This window comes from Ascaphus truei, chromosome 1, assembly GCF_040206685.1.
Source record: "Ascaphus truei isolate aAscTru1 chromosome 1, aAscTru1.hap1, whole genome shotgun sequence".
In the NCBI taxonomy this organism is placed as follows: Eukaryota; Metazoa; Chordata; class Amphibia; order Anura; family Ascaphidae; genus Ascaphus; species Ascaphus truei.
In genome coordinates, this window is record NC_134483.1 from 477,121,471 (window position 1) to 477,141,470 (window position 20,000).

At 46.0% G+C, this 20,000-nt stretch overlaps 1 protein-coding gene across 5 annotated transcripts in view; it reads right to left on the reverse strand.

Moving 5' to 3' along the window:
- WDR19 (WD repeat domain 19) overlaps positions 1 to 20,000 on the reverse strand; it is a 116,466-nt gene that overhangs the window by 20,458 nt on the left and 76,008 nt on the right. For 4 of the 5 annotated variants that reach the window (XR_012787652.1, XM_075567849.1, XM_075567836.1 and 1 more), the window contains 7 exons: positions 17,937 to 18,049; positions 16,261 to 16,329; positions 15,099 to 15,176; positions 12,532 to 12,628; positions 8,231 to 8,355; positions 6,611 to 6,692; positions 1 to 19 (listed from right to left, as the gene is read on the reverse strand). The exon at positions 1 to 19 is cut by the window's left edge and continues 132 nt beyond it. Coding sequence is in view for 3 of the 5 variants with exons in the window: in XM_075567849.1 (XP_075423964.1) it covers positions 1 to 19; positions 6,611 to 6,692; positions 8,231 to 8,355; positions 12,532 to 12,628; positions 15,099 to 15,176; positions 16,261 to 16,329; positions 17,937 to 18,049 (583 nt within the window). In the remaining 2 variants the exon portion in view is untranslated. The remainder of the gene's footprint in view (positions 20 to 6,610; positions 6,693 to 8,230; positions 8,356 to 12,531; positions 12,629 to 15,098; positions 15,177 to 16,260; positions 16,330 to 17,936; positions 18,050 to 20,000) is intronic. The other variant, XR_012787654.1, reaches the window with a different exon arrangement.

Sequence of the window (20,000 nt, forward strand, 5' to 3'; positions counted from 1 at the left end):
GTCAGGATTGGGACAATATCTACAACAGTGATGACAAGGGAAGAGAAATATTAGCGCTTCGCTTTTTAATCCTTATCTGCCTATCTTCAGCAATTTAATGAGTTGATCCACCCATACTGACTGGGAAAAAACATGAAATCCAAAAGAAATGGTCAGAATGGCTTTCAATGCATTGGTAAATGGCAAACATACCTCTCCAACAAACACTATGGGGCCAATTCTAGTAGCTTCGATAAGTGACTCATCGAGTATTTTTAGCACTTCTCGAACAAGTTTGGGAACTGCTTCTTCCTGATCAGTCTCTCTCCCGCAAACACCGTGCGGGAGCTCAAAAAATGCTTTGACTCACATTTTTGGAAATATCGAGCAATTCTAGTAGCTCTGAGATTCACATCTCGGCTGCAACTCGCAAACAACTCGCAGGTTCTCATCTCGCCAAAATATTTTTACTGCATTGGATTGAAGCCGGGACTTTCCGGAGCTGACCCGCATTAATATTAGCTCCGGAGACCCCTGCTTCCATCCTATGTAATCAAAATACATTTACACACAGCTTCATTACCCAAGCGGCTAACCGCTAAGGTAATGAAGGGGTCAAATACCAGTGTCCGGTTTATTGGGAGTAGAGGGGGTGGGTGAAGGTGGTATTTGGCCGTGGTGTGTATTTATGCCTAACGAGAGGGTTATGGAACAAAGTAATAGATTGCAATTCGATCCACTGAGTAAAGGTACTGCGCAAGTTCGCTCAACTAACTGCTAACTAGGTTAAAACTAGTGTGTGCGTATGTATGTATGTATGTATGTATGTATGTATGTATATATATATATATATCTGCTGCACTCGCCTGATGAAATTCAATATGGAATTTATTCATACCATCTAGTCAAACATATAGAAAAATGAGCGACGTTTTGTACCACAGTGGTCCTTAGTCAAGCTCTCAACTGTGTACACAGTGCGGTACATAACATTTTGCAGGCACAATGAGTCCCTTCCCTGCAGAGCTTACCATCTAATTCTGGTACCTGAGGCACAGGGAGATAACGTGACTTGCCCAAGGTCACAAGGAGAACTGATACTGGGATTCAAACTGGCTTCACCCAGTGACATTACCACCGGGTTACTTTTTCAGCCCTCCTTCGGTTTATTGAATACACAGTTTTATTTAAAAAAATTAAAAACATTAGCATAGAAATCTACGTTACACTAAAACAGCAGTGACCTCTGTGAGACTATTTTTATTATTGAAATGCCGCATTAATCCTTCTGGTGCACAATGATATAGCTACTATGTCATTGGGTTTGTTACTCCACGGGCGCCATGACTTAGTCTGCGGTCCCAGTCAGCACTGTAGCACGCGCGCCCGGCGGGGGGAGCGTGCACAGCGCTTCAGTGCGATCTGAGGGAAGAGGGAGAGATTGCGACGGGGGGCGTGGTGGGGTTTTTGTGGGGGCGTAGCCATGACCTCACACAGCTGGTTCACCCTCATTGGCTGAACTGCCGGTGAGGGCGTGGCCACGCCTCCGTCACAAGTTGTAAGCTCAATTTGCATGTCCTTTTTTTTTTTTTAAATATTTTTTTCCTTTATTGGTGTCTTTTAAAGCACTTACATGTAGATATTGATATAACATTCACAGCATAGCATGACAAATCGTTGTAAAATACAGGCACATGGCAGTGAGGTATTCTGCGACACACAATAAACCTTTTTTTTCTATTTTCAGTAGTGAAAAGAGAGGGGATGACGAGGGACGGGTGGATAGTTGGGAACGACATGGGGAAAAAGAGGGGGAGAGAGGGGTGGAGGGAGGGGGGAAGGGATTGTGGCGGGAAGAGCGCATCGGCCCTCGTCCCTGAGGGTATCAGTGTTGGACCAGGGCTTGCATCAGTGTCGGGGCCCCCGAACCTGGCCAAGGCTCCCAGGTTCTATAGAATTGAGGCATTATTTGCTTCAACATGGCTGTCAGTCTCTCCATATTCATGACCCCGTCTATTTTTTTAATTACTCCTGGAAGGGGCCTTGACTTGTTTCCAGGCCGCCGCGATGCAGCATCTGGCGGCCGTAAGGATCGCCGAGGAAAGTCTGGCTATAGGGGCGGGAAGGTCTTCAATTGGTTTCCCCAGCACGTACGTCAGGGGGACCTCCAAATCCAAAGTTTCAATCAGGAGACTCTGGATCCTGATCCAGAACCTCTGGATCTCCGGGCATGCCCACCAAATATGGGGCATGTCCCCCCTTTGACCACATCCTCTCCAGCACACGTCCGAGGTGCCTGGGTAGATCTGGCTCAGTCTACTCGGAGTCAGGTACCATTGGAATAACATTTTATAAATATTTTCCTTCGTGATTGAGCAAATTGATGTTCTGGTAGCAGCTTCCCAGATATCCTCCCAGTCTTCCAGGTCGATTGGGGTATTTAGATCAGCGCTCCATTTTTGCATATAGGAGTGTGAGGGGGGGGGGGATTGAGATGCCTCTAATGTTCTATACACTTTGGAAATTAAGCCTCTCTGATATTCCCCTTTGAGACAGAGGGTCTCGAATCTAGTGCACGCTGGGAATTTTAGGCTAGGGGATTGGGCTCTCAGGAAGTGCCTAATCTGAAGGTATTTGAAGATGCGGAGGTCTGGGGAAGAGAACTTATTTTTAAGTTCTTGGAAGGGCAGGACCTCATCACTTTCCAGCAGATCCGCAATCACTCTGATATTTAGGCCCTGGAATTGGCCAAATTGGGTACAGGAGCACCCGGGTGGGAAGTCCGGGTTCCCGAAAATGGGGGTGAGTTGTGAGGGGGATGAAGCTAGGCCATGCTTCCCTTTAGCTTTAGTCCAAGTAGACCACGTGCACCTCATTGCCCCGAGCTCAAATCTCAGGGGCCTCCTACCTTTGTGAGCCTGAGACCATAGTAGGGCCGAGAGGGGGGTGGGGGCCGCGTGGTGTGTTTCTATCTCTAACCAGCAATTGGAGGTCGGGGGGTTATTCCAAACCACCGCCTGCCTCAGCTGGGCCGCTTGGTAGTATCTGACTACATCCGGGGCGCCCAGATCCCCTCTCGTCCTTGAAGCCAACAGCACCGATCTCTGCACCCTTGGTCTACGCTGCTTCCATATAAAGCGGAGAATATGGGCCTGCATGTTTCGCAGTTCTACTAGCGGGACAGGGACTGGGAGGGTTTGAAAATAGTAAAGTAATCGGGGGAGGACATTCATTTTGGTGGACACAATTCTTCCAAACCAAGAGATCTGATGGGCATGCCAGGTCTCCAAGTCTCTCTTGATCTGGCGGAAAAGGGGGGGGTAGTTGGCTTGATATAGCGAGCTGTACGAGCTTGCTATTTTTATCCCTAGATATTTAATGTGGGAGTTATTCCACTTATATTTGAAATTAGTTTGTAGGAGTTTCCATGTAGGGTCTGGGAGAGAAATAGTGAGCGCCTCGGACTTGTCCGTATTTATTTTGTAGTCGGACACTCGGCTAAATTGGTCCAACAGTTTCTCGAGGTTGGGGAGGGAGGTGTGCGGTTCGGCCAAGGTCAGAATGATGTCATCCGCAAAGAGGGATATTTTGTATTCCCTGTCTGCGATTGGAATGCCCTTTATGCTGGGTTCAGCTCTGATCCTTGCAGCTAGTGGCTCTATTGATAGGGCAAATAGTAGGGGGGATAGGGGGCAACCTTGCCTGGTACCATTTTTAATCGTTATTGGGTTGGAGTGCCCTCCCTGGAGTTTTAAGAGAGCGGCAGGGTTTGTATAGAGGGCTCGTACCCCTTCGAGGAACGGACCCGAGAAACCAAACCGGAGCATAGTTTTGTCGAGAAAGGACCATTTGATTCGATCGAAAGGAAATCAGTGGCGCCCATTGCGGAGCACCACTAGCTTGAAAGGGAACCCCCAGCGATATTTGACTCCCTGGTCGTGGACGTAGTTGGTGAGGGGCTTCAACTCCCGTCTCGTCATCATTGTAGTTCTGGACAAGTCATTGAACAGCTGTATATCTGTGTCGTCCACTTGTATGTTGCGTTGTCCTCTGGCGGCATTCATTACTCGCTCCTTGGTGTTATAAGCGTGTAGCCGTACTATTATGTCCCTGTGACGGTAGGGGTCTGTTGGCTTCGGGCCCAGGGCACGGTGGGCCCGATCCATAAGGAGCTCATGCTCAGAGAGGCCCGGCACCAGTTGGAGGAAAACTCTGCTGAGGTAGGCCTGCAGGTCCTCGTGGGAGATTGCTTCAGGTACATTTCTGAGGCGTATGTTCTCCCTCCTTTCCCGGTTTTCAAGGTCCTCCAGGGCGTTCTGGAGGTCCCTGATTTCGGCCCCGCATCTCGCGACCTCTTCGTGGGCCTCAGACTGGAAGCTGATGGCTCCCTCGATTTTGGCCTGCAGCTCGTCTGATCTCCCAGACAGGGCTCCCAGGTCTCCTCTGATGCTTTGGAGAGCCTTTTCTGTATCCTCTTGTACCCCTCTCCTCATTTTGAGGATCAGGGCATTAAAAAATTCTTTATTTAAGACGGGGGGGTCCGAGTCCAGATGATCTTGGAGTTCGTCAGGCGCCGCGTGCTCCGACTCCTCGGCGCCATCTTGGGAGTCTGGATTCAGCTCCAGCTCAGCCCGGCGCGGGGGCAAAGAACTTTGCGACGGTGTTCTGGGTCTTCTTAGACTTGGCCGCCATCACGGCTGTGTCGGGGGCAGTTGTGGGACCTGAAATCGGGCGATTTGGTGTGGGGGGGGGGGGTAGCTTTTTCTAGTCTTTTCTTGCGAGGGTGTTGGGAGCTCCTCAGCTAATCATCCATCCGTGGTGACGTCACCGGAAGTCCAATTTGCATGTCTTTTAAAAAAAAATGTAGTACAGTGCGGCTGCCAAATGCGTGCGAATGTGCGTACTGGGCCCAGCCCCATTGAGGGGCGGTACTTGTACGCACAGCGCACGGCGAGCCGTGTGCTGTAGAACACATTGGGGCAGCCCCGCTGCCGCTGAGCTCGCTCATGCTTAAGAGCGGTGACGTCACCAACTCTCCAAGCATGAGCGATCGGCTGTCCTGCAATAATTTTAGAGGAGTGGGGGGCGTAGCTACTAAGGGAAGGGGCGTGTCCTTGGCTGGATCAGGGCTGTGTGTGTGTCTCTGTGTATGTCCTTCCATTCCCTCCACCCATCCCCTCCATTCTCTGCTTTCCCTCCTCCCCTCTATTCTCTTTCCCCCTTCCCACCCCTCTCCCCCTGCTCCCCCCTCTCCCTGCCCTCCCTTCCACCTCTCTCCACTCAGCCCCCCACACCTCAGCCTTCCTCCCCCACACCTCTCAGCCCCCCACACCTCTCCCCGCTCAGCCCCCCCTTCCACCTCTCTCCGCTCATCCACCCCCCCTTCCACCTCTCTCCGCTCAGCACCTCCCTCCACACCTATCTCTGCTCCTCCCCCCCCCTTCCACCTCTGTCCGCTCAGTCTATACTGCCTCTCTTTCCCCATTGGTCAGCGCAGGATCATCTGACACTGCTCTGCGCTCGAAAATCAAATTGAAGTGTTTCCCCAAGCACGAGCGGGGTCGTGAGGATTACTATTGCAATAAGTAAACTCGGCAAGCACCGCCCGCTCCGCGCTAGCGTGCATGCAGCCTTAGTAGCTACAGCGTAATCTCACTACTCATTTTTGTGGGGGAGATGGCGTTGAATGTGATCTATCGGAAGAGGAAAGGAACTTTTTTTTTAGCCTTATATAAACCAGGGGGTCAAATGGAGTTGAAATGCTGCACTTAAAACCTCCTTATTGACGAGATATTACATTTTTTTTAAACTTTTGCCAGTACTTTCAGTTCACGATAATGTCACAGTTACTGGTGACCGTCAGAGTGAGGCTGACCCCAGTGGCCATATTGTTTCTTCCAGATATGTTTGGCTTTATAAACCGCTTATTACAGCAATCCATGCTGCGAAACAGCTGCACGTGTTTTAAAAAAAAGGTCATAAATATATATTAAAAAACATGCATTATGGATTGCTGTATTATGCGTTTCGCAAAGTCAAAGAGAATCTCATTTTTTCATTAGGTTTTCTATAAGTAAATGAAGCACATCGGATTATGTAAATGTAGGCAGTTCTGTGTTGTGCCTTAATGCACATTTCTTAGGCTGCATTTATAGAAAGGGCAATAGCAACGCGACTGCGTGACGTCAGCCTTCGCCGTCCCTATAGCATTTCCTGCACTCTGGTGCAGGAGACAGGAGAGGGCGTCGGGGGGCCTGGCAGTGAGCAGTTCGCCCTCATTGCCGCTGACGTCACGCGCCGATCGCTGAAGAAGTCAAAATGCTTTTGACTTCCAGCGATCGCGACCGCCTGACGTCAGCATTCGCGCCCACTATGGGCACCCGCGGCAGACTGCGTGTACTTGCTACGCTGCTGCGCAACGTCGCGGTCGCCAGTACTATAAACACAGCCTTAGTATGTCATAGCATGTTTTGGTAGACCGTACAAATGTGTATAATTCTCCTAAGCCCTAACATTGCATTGTGCTTCATAATAACATGTCACGCAACTGGCTCTGACTTTCCGCCAATAGCTGCAAACACACATCATTACAGGGTCTATAACATTTCTCTAGGTTCCTTCTGATACTCACGGGAAGGAAATTTACTGATATTGCTGGCAACGCGAATTAGCAAACGAGCTCCTTTTATATGATCTCCACGCTTAACATGGATCTAAAAAACAAATACACAGATTTAGAATTATTTTGTTCTCCACAAGCTACATGTAAACAAACACCTATAATGCACGTGCTATTTTTAGATAAAAATAACTCATGCACATTCCACTTAAATGACATTGCATCTGACAGTAACCAATTCTGTAAAAGTTGCTGAACTGCATACACCAAGGTGTGAGCTCTTCAGCAGGCTGGGATTTACAGTGAGAAGGGGGTAGGATGGTCCGTGGTTCACAGCAACTTCAGCAGCCAACGCATGGATGTCTAAAAAAACTTTATTGATCGCTAGCAGCAAACATCAGGCAACCACTCTAACATGTTTCGTCCAGGCTATGGACTTTTTCAAAGAGTGCTGATAGTGTATGGCAGCCAAATAGATATAGGTATAGTCCATAGCCTGGACGAAACATGTTAGAGTGGTTGCCTGATGTTTGCTGCTAGCGATCAATAAAGTTTTTTTAGACATCCATGCGTTGGCTGCTGAAGTTGCTGTGAACCACGGACCATCCTACCCCCTTCTTCCTGTGTCATCATTTCCGGAGGAGCACGCTGACGCCAGCTACACCAGAGGAGGAAGCCGCTGCAGAATTCCCTGCACCAACAGGGACGGCTTTTTCGTGAGTACTCCTAACCTCCACGCGGTATTTCAGGGAGATTATTGAGGCGGTTAGTGCCGGGCTGTGATTTACTTGGGGGCGCCCCTTAGGGAGGTGTCCCCCTGTACCTCTATCCGGCTTACTATTACCCAACTCCCTGTTTTCAATGCCGGAGGCTTATTGTTTCATTAATCATTGCTGGGTCTCTCTTCAATCAAGTTGCCATAAAGTGTGTGCACTACCTGTTAGCAGCCTCGGTATACTGGGTAATTCCATATTCTCTGGGATTTACAGTGCTCAAATCCAGTCCTCAACGCTCCCCAACAGTTCAGGTTTTAGGGATATGGGTATATGGAGAAATGGGTGCTCCAGAGATGGTGGAACTTCAAGCACAAATGTCCATAATGATTAATCCGGACTAGAGGACAGAGTATATAAAGGAGTGGGTATAACGATGAAGTGTGATATGTGAATCACCAAAACACCCGTCTCCTGAAGGTAACAATCAAGGATCTTGATAAAGGACCCCTACGGTCCGCTACACGTAGGAGTTTTTGTCTCACCCCCTGGGGTTATGTAACCGAGTGTTGCTGAATAAATAGAATTTTATTTTTCCTACCACCTGGCTCCCTGGCAGTGCACTGTTTTTGCTCTTTTCTTCTTCTTCTATAGGTTTTAGGGATATCCCTACTTCAGCATCAGTGGCTCAGTCGCTCACCTGTGCTGAAGCAGGGATATCCATAAATCTGACCTGTTGGGGAGGGGAGGGGGGGGCTTGAGAACTGGAGTTGAGCACCCCTGATCTACAGTACATGGAAACTTAATCATTTTCAGGATTTCCAGACTATTAACCAGCAATGCATGTTTACACCAATCAAGAGGTCAATTACAAATATATTTTTTTAGAACAAAGTTTTATGCAGATGTAATTTGTTACCTTGACTAAAATATAGCTGTGTAGTATCATTAAGTTTGTGGCCATTTCCGATGGGATTTTAATTTTATTCGTTCTCAGCTCCGTATACATACTGAAAAGGACATCATGTGCATTTCGATAATTACCTTTTGAAAGAAAAACAAATTATTACCAGTGCTTATTTACAAAGACAGAAAATTATGAAGTGAAGTGTACAAGTTTAAATCAGGCCTGGTTTCTTTGGAGTTTTTTTGTATCATATTGCATGTTACAGTAAATTAGTCCTAGGAAGTTTTCTCTAGAATTCTTCCTACACGCTGTTTGGAATCAAGTATTAGGTCACTGGAATTTTCTAAATGTAAAAATGTAAAATACACCACATTTCCATATATATCTATCTATTTATAGGTAATGCGTGGACCTCTACCTATAACTCAATCAAATATTGTATGTCTTTATTTATATAGCGCCATTAATGTACATAGTGCTTCACAGTAGTAATACATGTGGTAATCAAATAAATAACAGATAATATAAATAACAGATCATGGGAATAAGTGCTTTAGACATTAAAGTAACATTAAGGAAGAGGAGTCCCTGCCCCGAGGAGCTTACAGTCTAATTGGTAGGTAGGGAGAACGTACAGAGACAGTAGAAGGGAGTTCTGGTAAGTGCGTCTGCAGGGGGCCAAGCTTTATGTATCATGTGTTCAGAATATCTTCAGTGCTATTCATATGCTTCTTTAAGCAAGTGTGTCTTAAAGGTGGATAGAGAGGGTGCTAGTCAGGTACTGAGGGGAAGGGCATTCCAGAGGTGTGGGGTAGTCAGTGAAAAAGGTTTAAGGCGGGAGAGGGCTTTAGATACAAAGGGGGTAGAAAGAAGACATCCTTGAGCAGAACGCAAGAGTCGGGATGGTGCATAGCGAGAAATTAGGGCTGAGATGTAGGGAGGGGCAGAAGAGTGTAAAGCTTTAAAAGTGAGGAGAAGAATGGAGTATGAGATGCGGGATTTGATCGGAAGCCAGGAGAGGGATTTCATGAGGGGAGATGCTGAGACAGATCTAGGAAAGAGTAGAGTGATTCTGGCAGCAGCATTTATGATATATTGTAGGGGAGACAGATGAGAGGCAGGAAGGCTGGACAGCAGGAGGTTACAGTAATCAAGACGGGAGAGAATGAGGGCCCGAGTCAGAGTTTTAGCAGTCGAGCAACAGAGGAAAGGGCGTATCTTTGTTATATTGCGGAGGAAAAAGCGACAAGTTTTAGAAATGTTTTGGATGTGAGGGGTGAATGTGAAAGAGGAGTCGAGTGTGACCCCTAGGCAGCGTGCTTGGGCTACTGGGTGAATGATCGTAGTTCCAACAGTAATGTGGAAGGAGGTAGAAGGGCCAGGTTTGGGAGGAAGTATGAGGAGCTCTGTTTTAGCCATGTTGAGTTTAAGGCGACGGAGGGCCATCCAGGATGATATAGCAGAGAGACATTCAGAAACTTTGGTTTGTACAGCAGGTGTAAGGTCGGGTGTGAAAAGTATATTTGTGTGTCATCAGCATAGAGGTGATATTTAAACCCAAAAGATGTTATTAGGTCACCTAGAGAGAGTGTGTACAGAGAAAAGAGAAGAGGTCCCAGGACAGAGCCCTGGGGTACCCCCAGAAAGAGATCAATAGAGGAGGAGGAGGTGTTAGCAGAAGAGAAACTGAAAGTACGATGGGAGAGGTAAGAGGAGATCCAGGATAGAGCTTTGTTACGAATACCAAGAGTATGGAGAATGTGAAGGAGAAGAGGGTGGTCCACGGTGTCAAATGCAGCAGAGAGGTCGAGTAATATGAGCAGAGTGTAATGACCTCTGTCTTTGGCAGCATGGAGGTCGTCAGTTATTTTAGTGAGGGCTGTTTCCGTGGAGTGAGCAGTGCGGAAGCCAGATTGTATAGGGTCTAGGAGAGAATAGGTGTTGAGAAAATGGAGCAAGCGAGAGAATACAAGACGTTCAAGGAGTTTAGAGGCAAAAGGCAGGAGGGAGACAGGTCGATAGTTAGAAAGACCGGTAGGGTCAAGCTTGCTGTTTTTGAGTAATGGTATGACTGTTGCATGTTTGAAGGAGGATGGAAAGGTTCCAGAGCAGAGGGAGGAGTTAAAAATGTGTGTGAGCGTAGGGATTATAGTAGGAGCAAGAGGTTTTAGGAGATGGGAGGGAATGGGGTCAAGAGGGCAAGTGGTAGATGGAGAAGAGGCGATCAACAGCGGCACATCCTCCTCTGAGACAGTAGAAAAAGAGTCAAGGAAGGCAGGAGGAGAGTTAGGAAGAGGTGTAGGATGGGAGGAAGAAACAGAGGGGATGTTCTGACGTATGGATTCCACCTTTTCCTTAAAATAGTCAGCAAAGTCCTGAGTGGAGATGGAGGAAGGAGAGGCAGCTGAGGGTGGTTTGAGTAGAGTATCAAAGACAGAGAACAGTCAGCATGGGTTAGACTTGTGCATGTTGATTAGTGCAGAAAAGTAGGCTTGTTTAGCTTGCGAGAGGGCAGAGTTGAAACAGGATAGCATAAATTTGTAGTGAAGGAAGTCTGCGAGAGTATGAGATTTGCTCCAGAGGCGTTCAGAGAAACGAGTGGAGGAACGCAGCATGCGCGTGTGGGAATTTAGCCAGGGTCTAGGATTAGAAGGGCGAGGGCGGCAGAGAGAAAGCGGGGCATGTAGATCAAGAGACAAGGACAAGACAGAGTTGTAGTTCCTGACCAGGTTGTCAGGGTCTGTAGCAGAGCTGAGAGAGGAGAGGGAGGAGCGTAAAGTGGACTCAAAGTCAGGTAAGTGAATAGAGCGCAGGTTTCTGCAGAACCGGGGGGTAGATGGAGGTGGAGAAGGGGAGAAGCGAGATAGAGAGAATAAGATGAGGTGATGGTCAGAGAGAGGAAAGGGGGAAATGGAGAAATCGGAGAGAGATAAGTTTTTAGTGAAAACCAAGTCTAAGTAGTGGCCATCCTTGTGGGTGCTGGCTGCAGTCCACTGTTGAAGGCCAAAAGAAGAGGTTAGAGAGAGAAAGCGGGAAGCCCAAGGGAGAGAGGGGTCATCAATGTGGCAGTTGAAGTCCCCAAGGAGAAGAACAGGGGAGTCTGAGGAGAGAAAGAAAGAGAGCCAGGATTCAAAGTGAGAGAGAAAGGCAGAAGGGGGATGAGTAGAGGTAGCTGGGCGATAGATGACTTGAAATATGGTTGAAATTGGTCCAGATGAAAAAATCGTAAAGGGGGTAACAAAAAACGCGTGTGCGCCGCACAAGAAGGAAGATCAAAGTTAAGATGTTTTCTAGAACTAAATGTCAGGACCATAATTCACCCTCTAAACCAGGACTCAAGCTAGCCAACCGCGGGTACTTGATGTGGCCTCGGACTCTCAGCCGCCCATACAACTAGTATGAAATTAGCGGGAGCAAAATGCATTTTTTCACAGTAAAATTCACTTGTAAGTTTGGTTAATGTAAATATATATGGTACAGATGTTATAAATGCTAGCAAAATATTATCATTTTCAGGTCTTTAAATGTAATCTAAAATTATATTACAATAAGCTTATGGCCCTCCTAAGTGTTTTCTGACCTGGCCCCTTTGGGGAACTGGTTAAATAGCTGCGCTCAAGACCCATTTTCAGTGAATGGTCCTGTATGGAAATGTAATAGTAACCCAATGTTATTTAAAATACATACATTTTTATATTCATACATATGTTGTATATACATATAGTTCCAGGGACTGCTACATGAAACAGAACAGTTTGGGATCCTGAACCCAGGTATTACCGATATTGTTCAACAAGAATGGTAATTGTCCATTGTATCATACTGTACTGCACCAAATCATTGTAGACGTCATGTAGAGTTGAATAGCAATTAGTAAACCACAATGATTTGTCACCAACTATGTAACTGCAACACCAGTAGTCCTATATTGCAGATACCAACCAGTTGCAGAGCTGCAATTCTATGGTACATATTATGTTTTTATCTTAGCTACAATTTCTAATGAAACTGCATACACAAAATTGGTTGGAGAAATTAATTCTACAAACTAATTATAGCTGCTGTAAAACAGAAAACAAAATGACATTACCAACATGGTGATATAGATGACCTTTTTCCTAAGCAAAAAGAATATTACATTGTATGAGATGCATAAACACAACTAAAATATTATCATTGGTAATCCTTGAATCCTGGATTCCATGTGTTTTACCCACAGAGATAACAATATCTAATGTGTTCACCTAATGAACACAGAAGACTTTCAACAATCTTTGATCATCATCTACTACATCCACTGTTGGATGGCCTACCTGCAGACTGTTCCTCTCTGGCAATGATGATTGCAGTCCTAGCCGCCTCTCTGTATTGCTTCAGTGCCATGTATAAACGGAAAAGGTATTTGGCATCCTAACAGAAATTGATAAATAATTATTTCAGTGCAGTAAACAATACAGTATAGCCATTTTCTAAAATCAAAGCAATAGTTTATTAATGCACACATTCTGTTCATTTATTCTCATCCAATGATCTCCTATTGTAATGTTAAACATGAGGGGGGGGGGGTGAAAATCTGTGAAAATTAGGTGTTTTTATCTTATTATATATTTGTGAAAGCACTGTATGCCTGTCTGCATCTTCCTGTGTCCCTAGGGGAAATCTCATTGGTCCCTTGGGCCACCCGCCCCCACACCTCTCATTGGCCTGAGGCGGAGTGACGACACACACACACACACACACACACACACACACACACACTCTGTTGCTTGGCCTCACTCTCCCCCGTCAGTTGGACCGCAGCTCACCTTCCACACACCCCCCCTCCTCTCCCGGTGCCCCTCCTCTCCTGGTGCCCCTCACTCTCTCCCCCTTCCCACCTCACCCAAATCCCCACGCTCCGCAACATCCCCAGCCGCACCATCACCCTCACCGTGCGCTGCTTCCGGAGAGGGGAAGCGCGGCCCTCCTGCTCAGCAGCAAACTCCAGGCTCCTCCCCCCTCGCTCACAACGAGGAAAAGCGCGGCGCGGCCCGGGCCTCCTGCACTCCCCCTCACGTGCGCCGGCTCCTGGACAGAGGGGAAGCGCGGCGCGGGCCTCCTCCTCACGTGCACCGGCTCCCAGACGGAGGGTGAGCGCGGCGCGGGCCTCCTGCCACTCTTGCCCCTCCCCCCGCCAGCTTCCCGAACTCACCTCCTGCCCCAGCCAGATGCCACGGGATCAAGGTAAGTCACCCACCTTCTCCCACCCACGCACTGTCACCCAGTCACAAACACACCCATCCAGTCACCCACACACCCACCCAGTCACTTTCACCCAGTCACCCACTTTCACCCAGTCACCCACTCACCCACCCACCCAGTCACCCACCTACTCACTTAGTCACCCACCCACTCACTCAGTCACCCACACACCCAGTCACCCACACACCTACCCACACACCCAGTCACCCAGTCACTTTCACCCAGTCACCCACTTTCACCCACTCACCCACTCACTCAGTCACCCAACCACTCACACAGTCACCCACTCACTCAGTCACCCACCCACTCAGTCACCCACCCACCCACTCAGTCACCCACCCACTCACTCAGTCACCCACTCACTCAGTCACCCACCCACTCACTCAGTCACCCACCCACTCAGTCACCCACCCACTCAGTCACCCACCCACCCACTCACTCAGTCACCCACCCACTCAGTCACCTAGTCACCCACCCATTCAGTCAGTCACCCACCCATTCAGTCACCCACCCATTCAGTCAGTCACCCAGTCACCCACCCATTCAGTCAGTCACCCAGTCACCCGGGGGAAGCCCAACCCTGTCGTCCGCCCCCCCAAAATTACATCCCGGGCAACGCCGGGTTTCTCAGCTAATCTGCTATAAAATATAGCAATGGGTAAAAATCCAGTGTAGATTGACCCAAACGAAGTAACTGAGAAGCTAGTGCTCTCATTGCAGTAGGTAGTAATATTCTCCACTGAAGAATCCCTTTAAAAAAATACCTCATTAAGGGGCAGATTGTTCAAGCGTTGTCATGAGTTTGTGCAACCAATCCGGCTTTCACTCCCAATAACTTGAATGGGAGTTAATGCTGGATCGGGTGCACTAATAACTATCCACATTTAAGACCCACCTCAAAACACAACTGCTTAAGGAAGCATATGAGTAGCTCCATGGTTGATAATTAACACCTCATACATAAACCTTGGCCCCCCGCAGACGCACTTACCAGAACGCCCTCCTGTCTCTGTACGTTCTTCCTACCAACCAATTAGATTGTAAGCTCTTCGGAGCAGGGACTCCTTTTCCTAAATGTTACTTTTATGTCTGAAGCACTTCTCCCCATTATGTGTTATTTATATTATGTGTTATTTGTATTATTTGTTATTTATATTATTGTCACGTGTATTACTGCTGTGAAGCGCTATGTACATGAATGGCGCTATATAAATAAAGATATACATACGAAAATTAATTGAGGGCATATACTTTCATACACACATACTTTTATACATACAAAACACTTTTGTACGAATTTACTATAGTAAAAATTCTAATAAATTCATAGAGTATTTGTATTCAAATTTCCTAATGGAAAACTGCAGCTAACATTAGATGCAATAAACCCCAATAGTATTCATATCAGTTACACTGATTTATCTGGGTTGGAGGACACTGAATAACGTGCCCTAGCATGAGTGCAGATCCATTGACAGATGGATCAATGGAATTCACTGTAGCTGTTTCGTCTGTCTATCTATGTACCTAAAATTATAAAAAGGTTAATATACAACAGGATTTATTTCCACGTCTTAAAAACCTGCAAGCTACTCCTAGAAATGTCAACACAACGTAACCTCCAGTTCCAGAAGAGTACCTTAGGCATGCCGTCACTTTCACCCATCAGATAGTCTATGAGCTGATTGGTCAAGAGTTCATCTTTTGCTTGCCCAACCTATCCAGAAAGAAATATATGAAATGTAAATCATTTATACTGCAAATGCAGCCATGAGAAATACATGCATAATAATAACTGCAACCCTTTCACATTTTCTATAAGATTTGTGCTAGAGAGAACAGACATGCAAAATTTGGCCCCCCTAGTCTGTCAATTTTCATATTTGCTGCACCACTTGAGACCCTGTTGCTCCTCTTCTTTTCGTACTTAGAATATGTTTATTCCCAGCATTTCTGAATTCCTGAATTCCCGTACTAACCCCTGCCACCTCCAGTTGGGAGGCGATTCCAAGAATCCACCACGTTTACGGAAAGAACGTCTTCCTCACAATTCCCCTGAGCACTTCTCATTCTCTGTAGTATGCTTCCCTTGCTAAAACCCTAGATATATTATCTCAAGTTTTAACCATATCCTCCGCACCTCACTTCTCTGTTCTCTCCCGTCTATTAAGGTCCTTTAGTTTTTCCTGATAATTCCTATGCTGTAGACCAGGGGTGGCCAACTCCAGTCCTCAAAGGCGATCAACGGGTCAGATTTTAAGGATATCCCTGCTGCAGCACAGGACTGCGCAATCAGCGACTGAGCCAATTGTGCTGAAGCAAGAATATCCTTAAAACCTGACCTGCTGGTGGCTCATGAGGACTGGAATTGGCCACCCCAACGTATTCTCACTGGTCTGAGGAAAAGATCTGCAAGCTTGCAGTGTTAAAAATCAGTTTGCGAGGTTGTAATTTCTGTGTGGTTTTGTGCCTTTTTTCTGCTGTCCTGCACTGCCTTTATGTCAAACTCACCTATACACTGCATTTTATTGTATCGTTGGAACTGGCAAAGCTATGCAGACAAACTCTGATCTTTACGTCACCAACAGAAACTTGAATTTCAGCTTTCTATACTGGCTGGTATACAAATTACAAATTTGCTGTTTCAATGGATAAAAACCACAAATTTGCAACTATTACTGGATCCAGCCTAATTACTTAAATAATGATTTTTAGTTGTTATTTATATTGTATGGTCCTTTGCTGTAGGTATATACTGCAAGCTACCTCTTGATTTCCCTATTTCTCTACTGGTTTCTTACCGTTTCAATCGCCATTTCTATTGCCTTATTGTCGTCTATGTTTGGGCATTGTAGGAAGTGTTTCAGTGCCTGAAACAAAATTATAAAGAAAGATAAAGAATGGTTAAAGAAGTATATTTGCATAAACTCTACTTGTCACTCAATAATGTCAGCTACCCATCAGTGTCTAGATGTACCTAGAGGTGCCTTTAAAGCTGTACTTTAAGTTTTGAGATCATTCTCTGAAATAGTCTTTTAAAAGGGTCATCACCTTCCGACAGATGTCTGATAAAATGACATACTGTAAGATAGTGGGTCTGTATGAATCAAAATAAAACATCTCAACAATACAGGTAGTACCGTAGTATTGGCTTTCTTCACAAGATATAGACATAACTTGCAAAAAGAATATGAGACAACATGAGATATATTAGAGAGGTGAAATATGTTTTTGTTTTTCTAAATGCTATCATCAAATGCACCAGACTATTTCTAATGAAGAAGTCAGTGTGGATGGGCTTAACATTATGAGGAAAGGAGAGAACCACAGAGCCCTGCATGTCTGCGTGAGGGTCTGTATGCTGTGCAGCTGAATTCTTTTTACCTCAGACTCTCTAGTACAGGGGTGCACAAACTGCAGGGCACAAGATTTTCCAGGGGGGCGCTGCGGTTGCAGAGGCCCCACGCTCTTCCCCAAGGCATTTAAATTAAAAGCCGGGGATCGCGTGAGGGCCCTGCAACTTCCCTTACCTTGTCTTCGATGACGCGTCGCCATGGCAACACGGCGTCAAATGACGTTGCGGGGTCACGTGATGTCATATTGCCATGGCAACGTGACATCACTTGACCCCGCAGCTTCATTTGACGCCAAAGGCAAGGTAAGGAGGGGGACGCGAGCTGGGGGGTGGGGGGGAGAGCAGACAGGGGGGCGCAGACTGAAAAGTTTGCATACCCCTGCTCTAGGACATAATACCCGAGTCACGCAGCTCTGCTCCGTTATTGGTTTTGGGTAAAGAGTTTCCTATGTATATTGAAGCCTTTCCATCTTTACGCTGCTCTCACTGCTCTACCTCCGCACAGTCCCACCTCTTCCCCAACGCCAACTCCTTCCACCAACAAGCAGCTATCCGACACACACCAATTTTCTTACCCGCTGCACCTTATGTTACCACTTACTCCTCCTTATAGAGTGTAAGCTCCTTGGGGCAGGAACCTCTTTCTGTATCGTAATGCTTGTTATTTTATTGTTTGTCCTCCAGCCCTATTGTACTGCGCTACGGAATATGTTGGCGCGTTATAAATAATACAACTATTTTTTTTTTCTTGGAAGTGATGTGAGATGTTGGGGTGTCACTCTCCTGAGTTTAAAAACTCTTATTTATGTTATATCACTACATTATTGTACATATTGAACACTATTCATTCCACAAAGGCCTGGAAAGCTGTACAAAGACTAATTCTAATTGCCAAGAAAATTGGTACTTGATGTCCGCACTGAATTACTTATGGCAGATTTGATCAAAGATAAAAAGGATGAAGGAAAGGATAAAACAATAAAACAATTAAAAAAAAAAATCACATTGTTCATATACAAATAAAGATGTAGATTTGGACTACACATACGGTACATCCAATATTTGTTCTTGTATTGTGTTAAAAAGCTTGCATCCCATTTATAGTTTGATGCCATAACTCACCCTCGCGTGTTGTCCACAAAGCAAGAAAAACTTGCCGGCCTGAAAATGTTTCTTTTCTCCTTCAAAATACAATGCGATACTTTGGTAATCTTCATTACTAGTATTCTCAGAGCCTGAAGCAATACAGAATTAGAAATCCCAAGTTACGACATCCTCGTACTGTGAGATTTTATTAAAGATCATATTTTCTCTCACCTGCAAGGTCTCAAACCTCCTACACATAAATACTATATGATACAAATCAATGATATGATGAGGTTCCCTGTTTCCACAGCCCATTCGCCTCATTTTAATATTGTATGGGTCTCATTTCTTAAATGAGGAACATTAAAAAAAAAAAAAAAAACCTAGACAAGTAGTATATATTATTTTTAACTTTTAATGTTTCCTTGAAAGTTTTTTCCCAATCTTTATCTAATCTCTTACAGTGATAAGACTGCTGGTTGAGCTTTAAATTTACAGGTCTTTTTTAATTGTCTTTATTGTTGAATTATGAAGCCATTGTTAATCAAACAGAAATATTAGTAGCTGATAAGCAAGAACTGTACCCGAAACAAAAATGTATGTGCGTGTATATGCGTGTATATGTTGTGTAAGTAAGATTTTTTTAAATTAAAAAAGTTAAAAAAAAATTTTGTGTGTGCATTTATTTACCCCCCCCCCCCCACACACACACACACACACACACACACACATCCATCCATCCATCCATACAAACACGCATACATGCATACACACATACATTTGAGCGCAGGCAGCGGCGCAAAGAGACGAATTTCTTCATCTTCGCCGCTGTCTGTCGGCTCCCATCTCCCTGCCGTGCGCGCGGCCCTTCTATAGAAAGGCTGACTAACGTCAGCCAACTAAAAATCAGCGCACGTGCACGGCGTAGCACGCGCCCGGCACTATAGAACGTGCCTTACTCTGACTCCTCAGCCTTCTGAGAAAACACAAATTTTTCTTCTGCTGCTGTAACCTGAAACACTAGATGAAGAAGTGTGATGTCCCAAAGAAGCAGAAGCTAAAGGGATGTATTTCAATTCACTTAAGCCTTCCAGCATCATAAATGACATCACCAATCCATAATGGCTGCCTCCTGTGAGGAAAATGTTATTTTAGATTTTATTTTGTCGTATGTGACTAGTTTGAAAAAATGCAGCCTGCCCTTAAAGTGGAATTCTAAAGCTAATGAGTGGTGCCAAAACCAAGCAAATGTGATGCCTTGTTCACGCATAGATGTCTTTCTAAACTAATTACGTTAACCATGTTCAATTAGTAGCTTTGGGTTGACAATTAAAATAATTAATTCCCCTGCTGCCGCATCCCTGATTAGGATGCGTAAACTGGGGGGGCATGAGATTTTTTTTGGGGGTGGGGGGTGGAGAGTAGGCACGGCACTTACAGAGGCCCCGTATTCTTCCCCAAAGCATTTAAATTAAATGCTGGGGGACCGCACAAGGCCTCTAAGTTCTCTTACCTTGTCTCCGATGGCTTCAGGCGACGCGTCGCCATGGCAATGCGACATCAATTCACGCCGCGGGGTCATGTTGCCATGGGGTCACATGACCCTGTGGCGTCATTTGACACCAGAGACAACGTAAGAGAGGGGGAGGGGGGCGCAGGGGAAAAAGTTTGCGCACCCCTGGGCTAGATGACTTTACTTAAAGTCAGAGAAAGTTGCAAACTGTGTGGCAAGATTTTTGTTTTCAGTAGAGGTCATATAAACCAGGAGTGTGCAAACTAGGGGGCGCGCAAAACTTTCTGGGGTGGGTGCAGCACTTAGAGTCTCTGGGCTCTTCCACACATTTAAACGCTGTGGGAGCGCGCGAGGCCTCCAAGTCCCTTACCTTGTCTCCGGCGGCTTCTGGCGACATGTCGTCAAATGACGCAGCGGGGTCACATGACGCCGTGTTGTCATGGCAATGTGATGTCACATGACGTCAGAAACCACCGGAGAAAAGGTAAGGCGGGGTGCGAGCGGGCAGGGGGGCACAGAGAAAATAAGTTTGCGCACCCCTGATATAAAGGATAGGAGTCCTAAAATAGTTCATCCAACATAGTGTT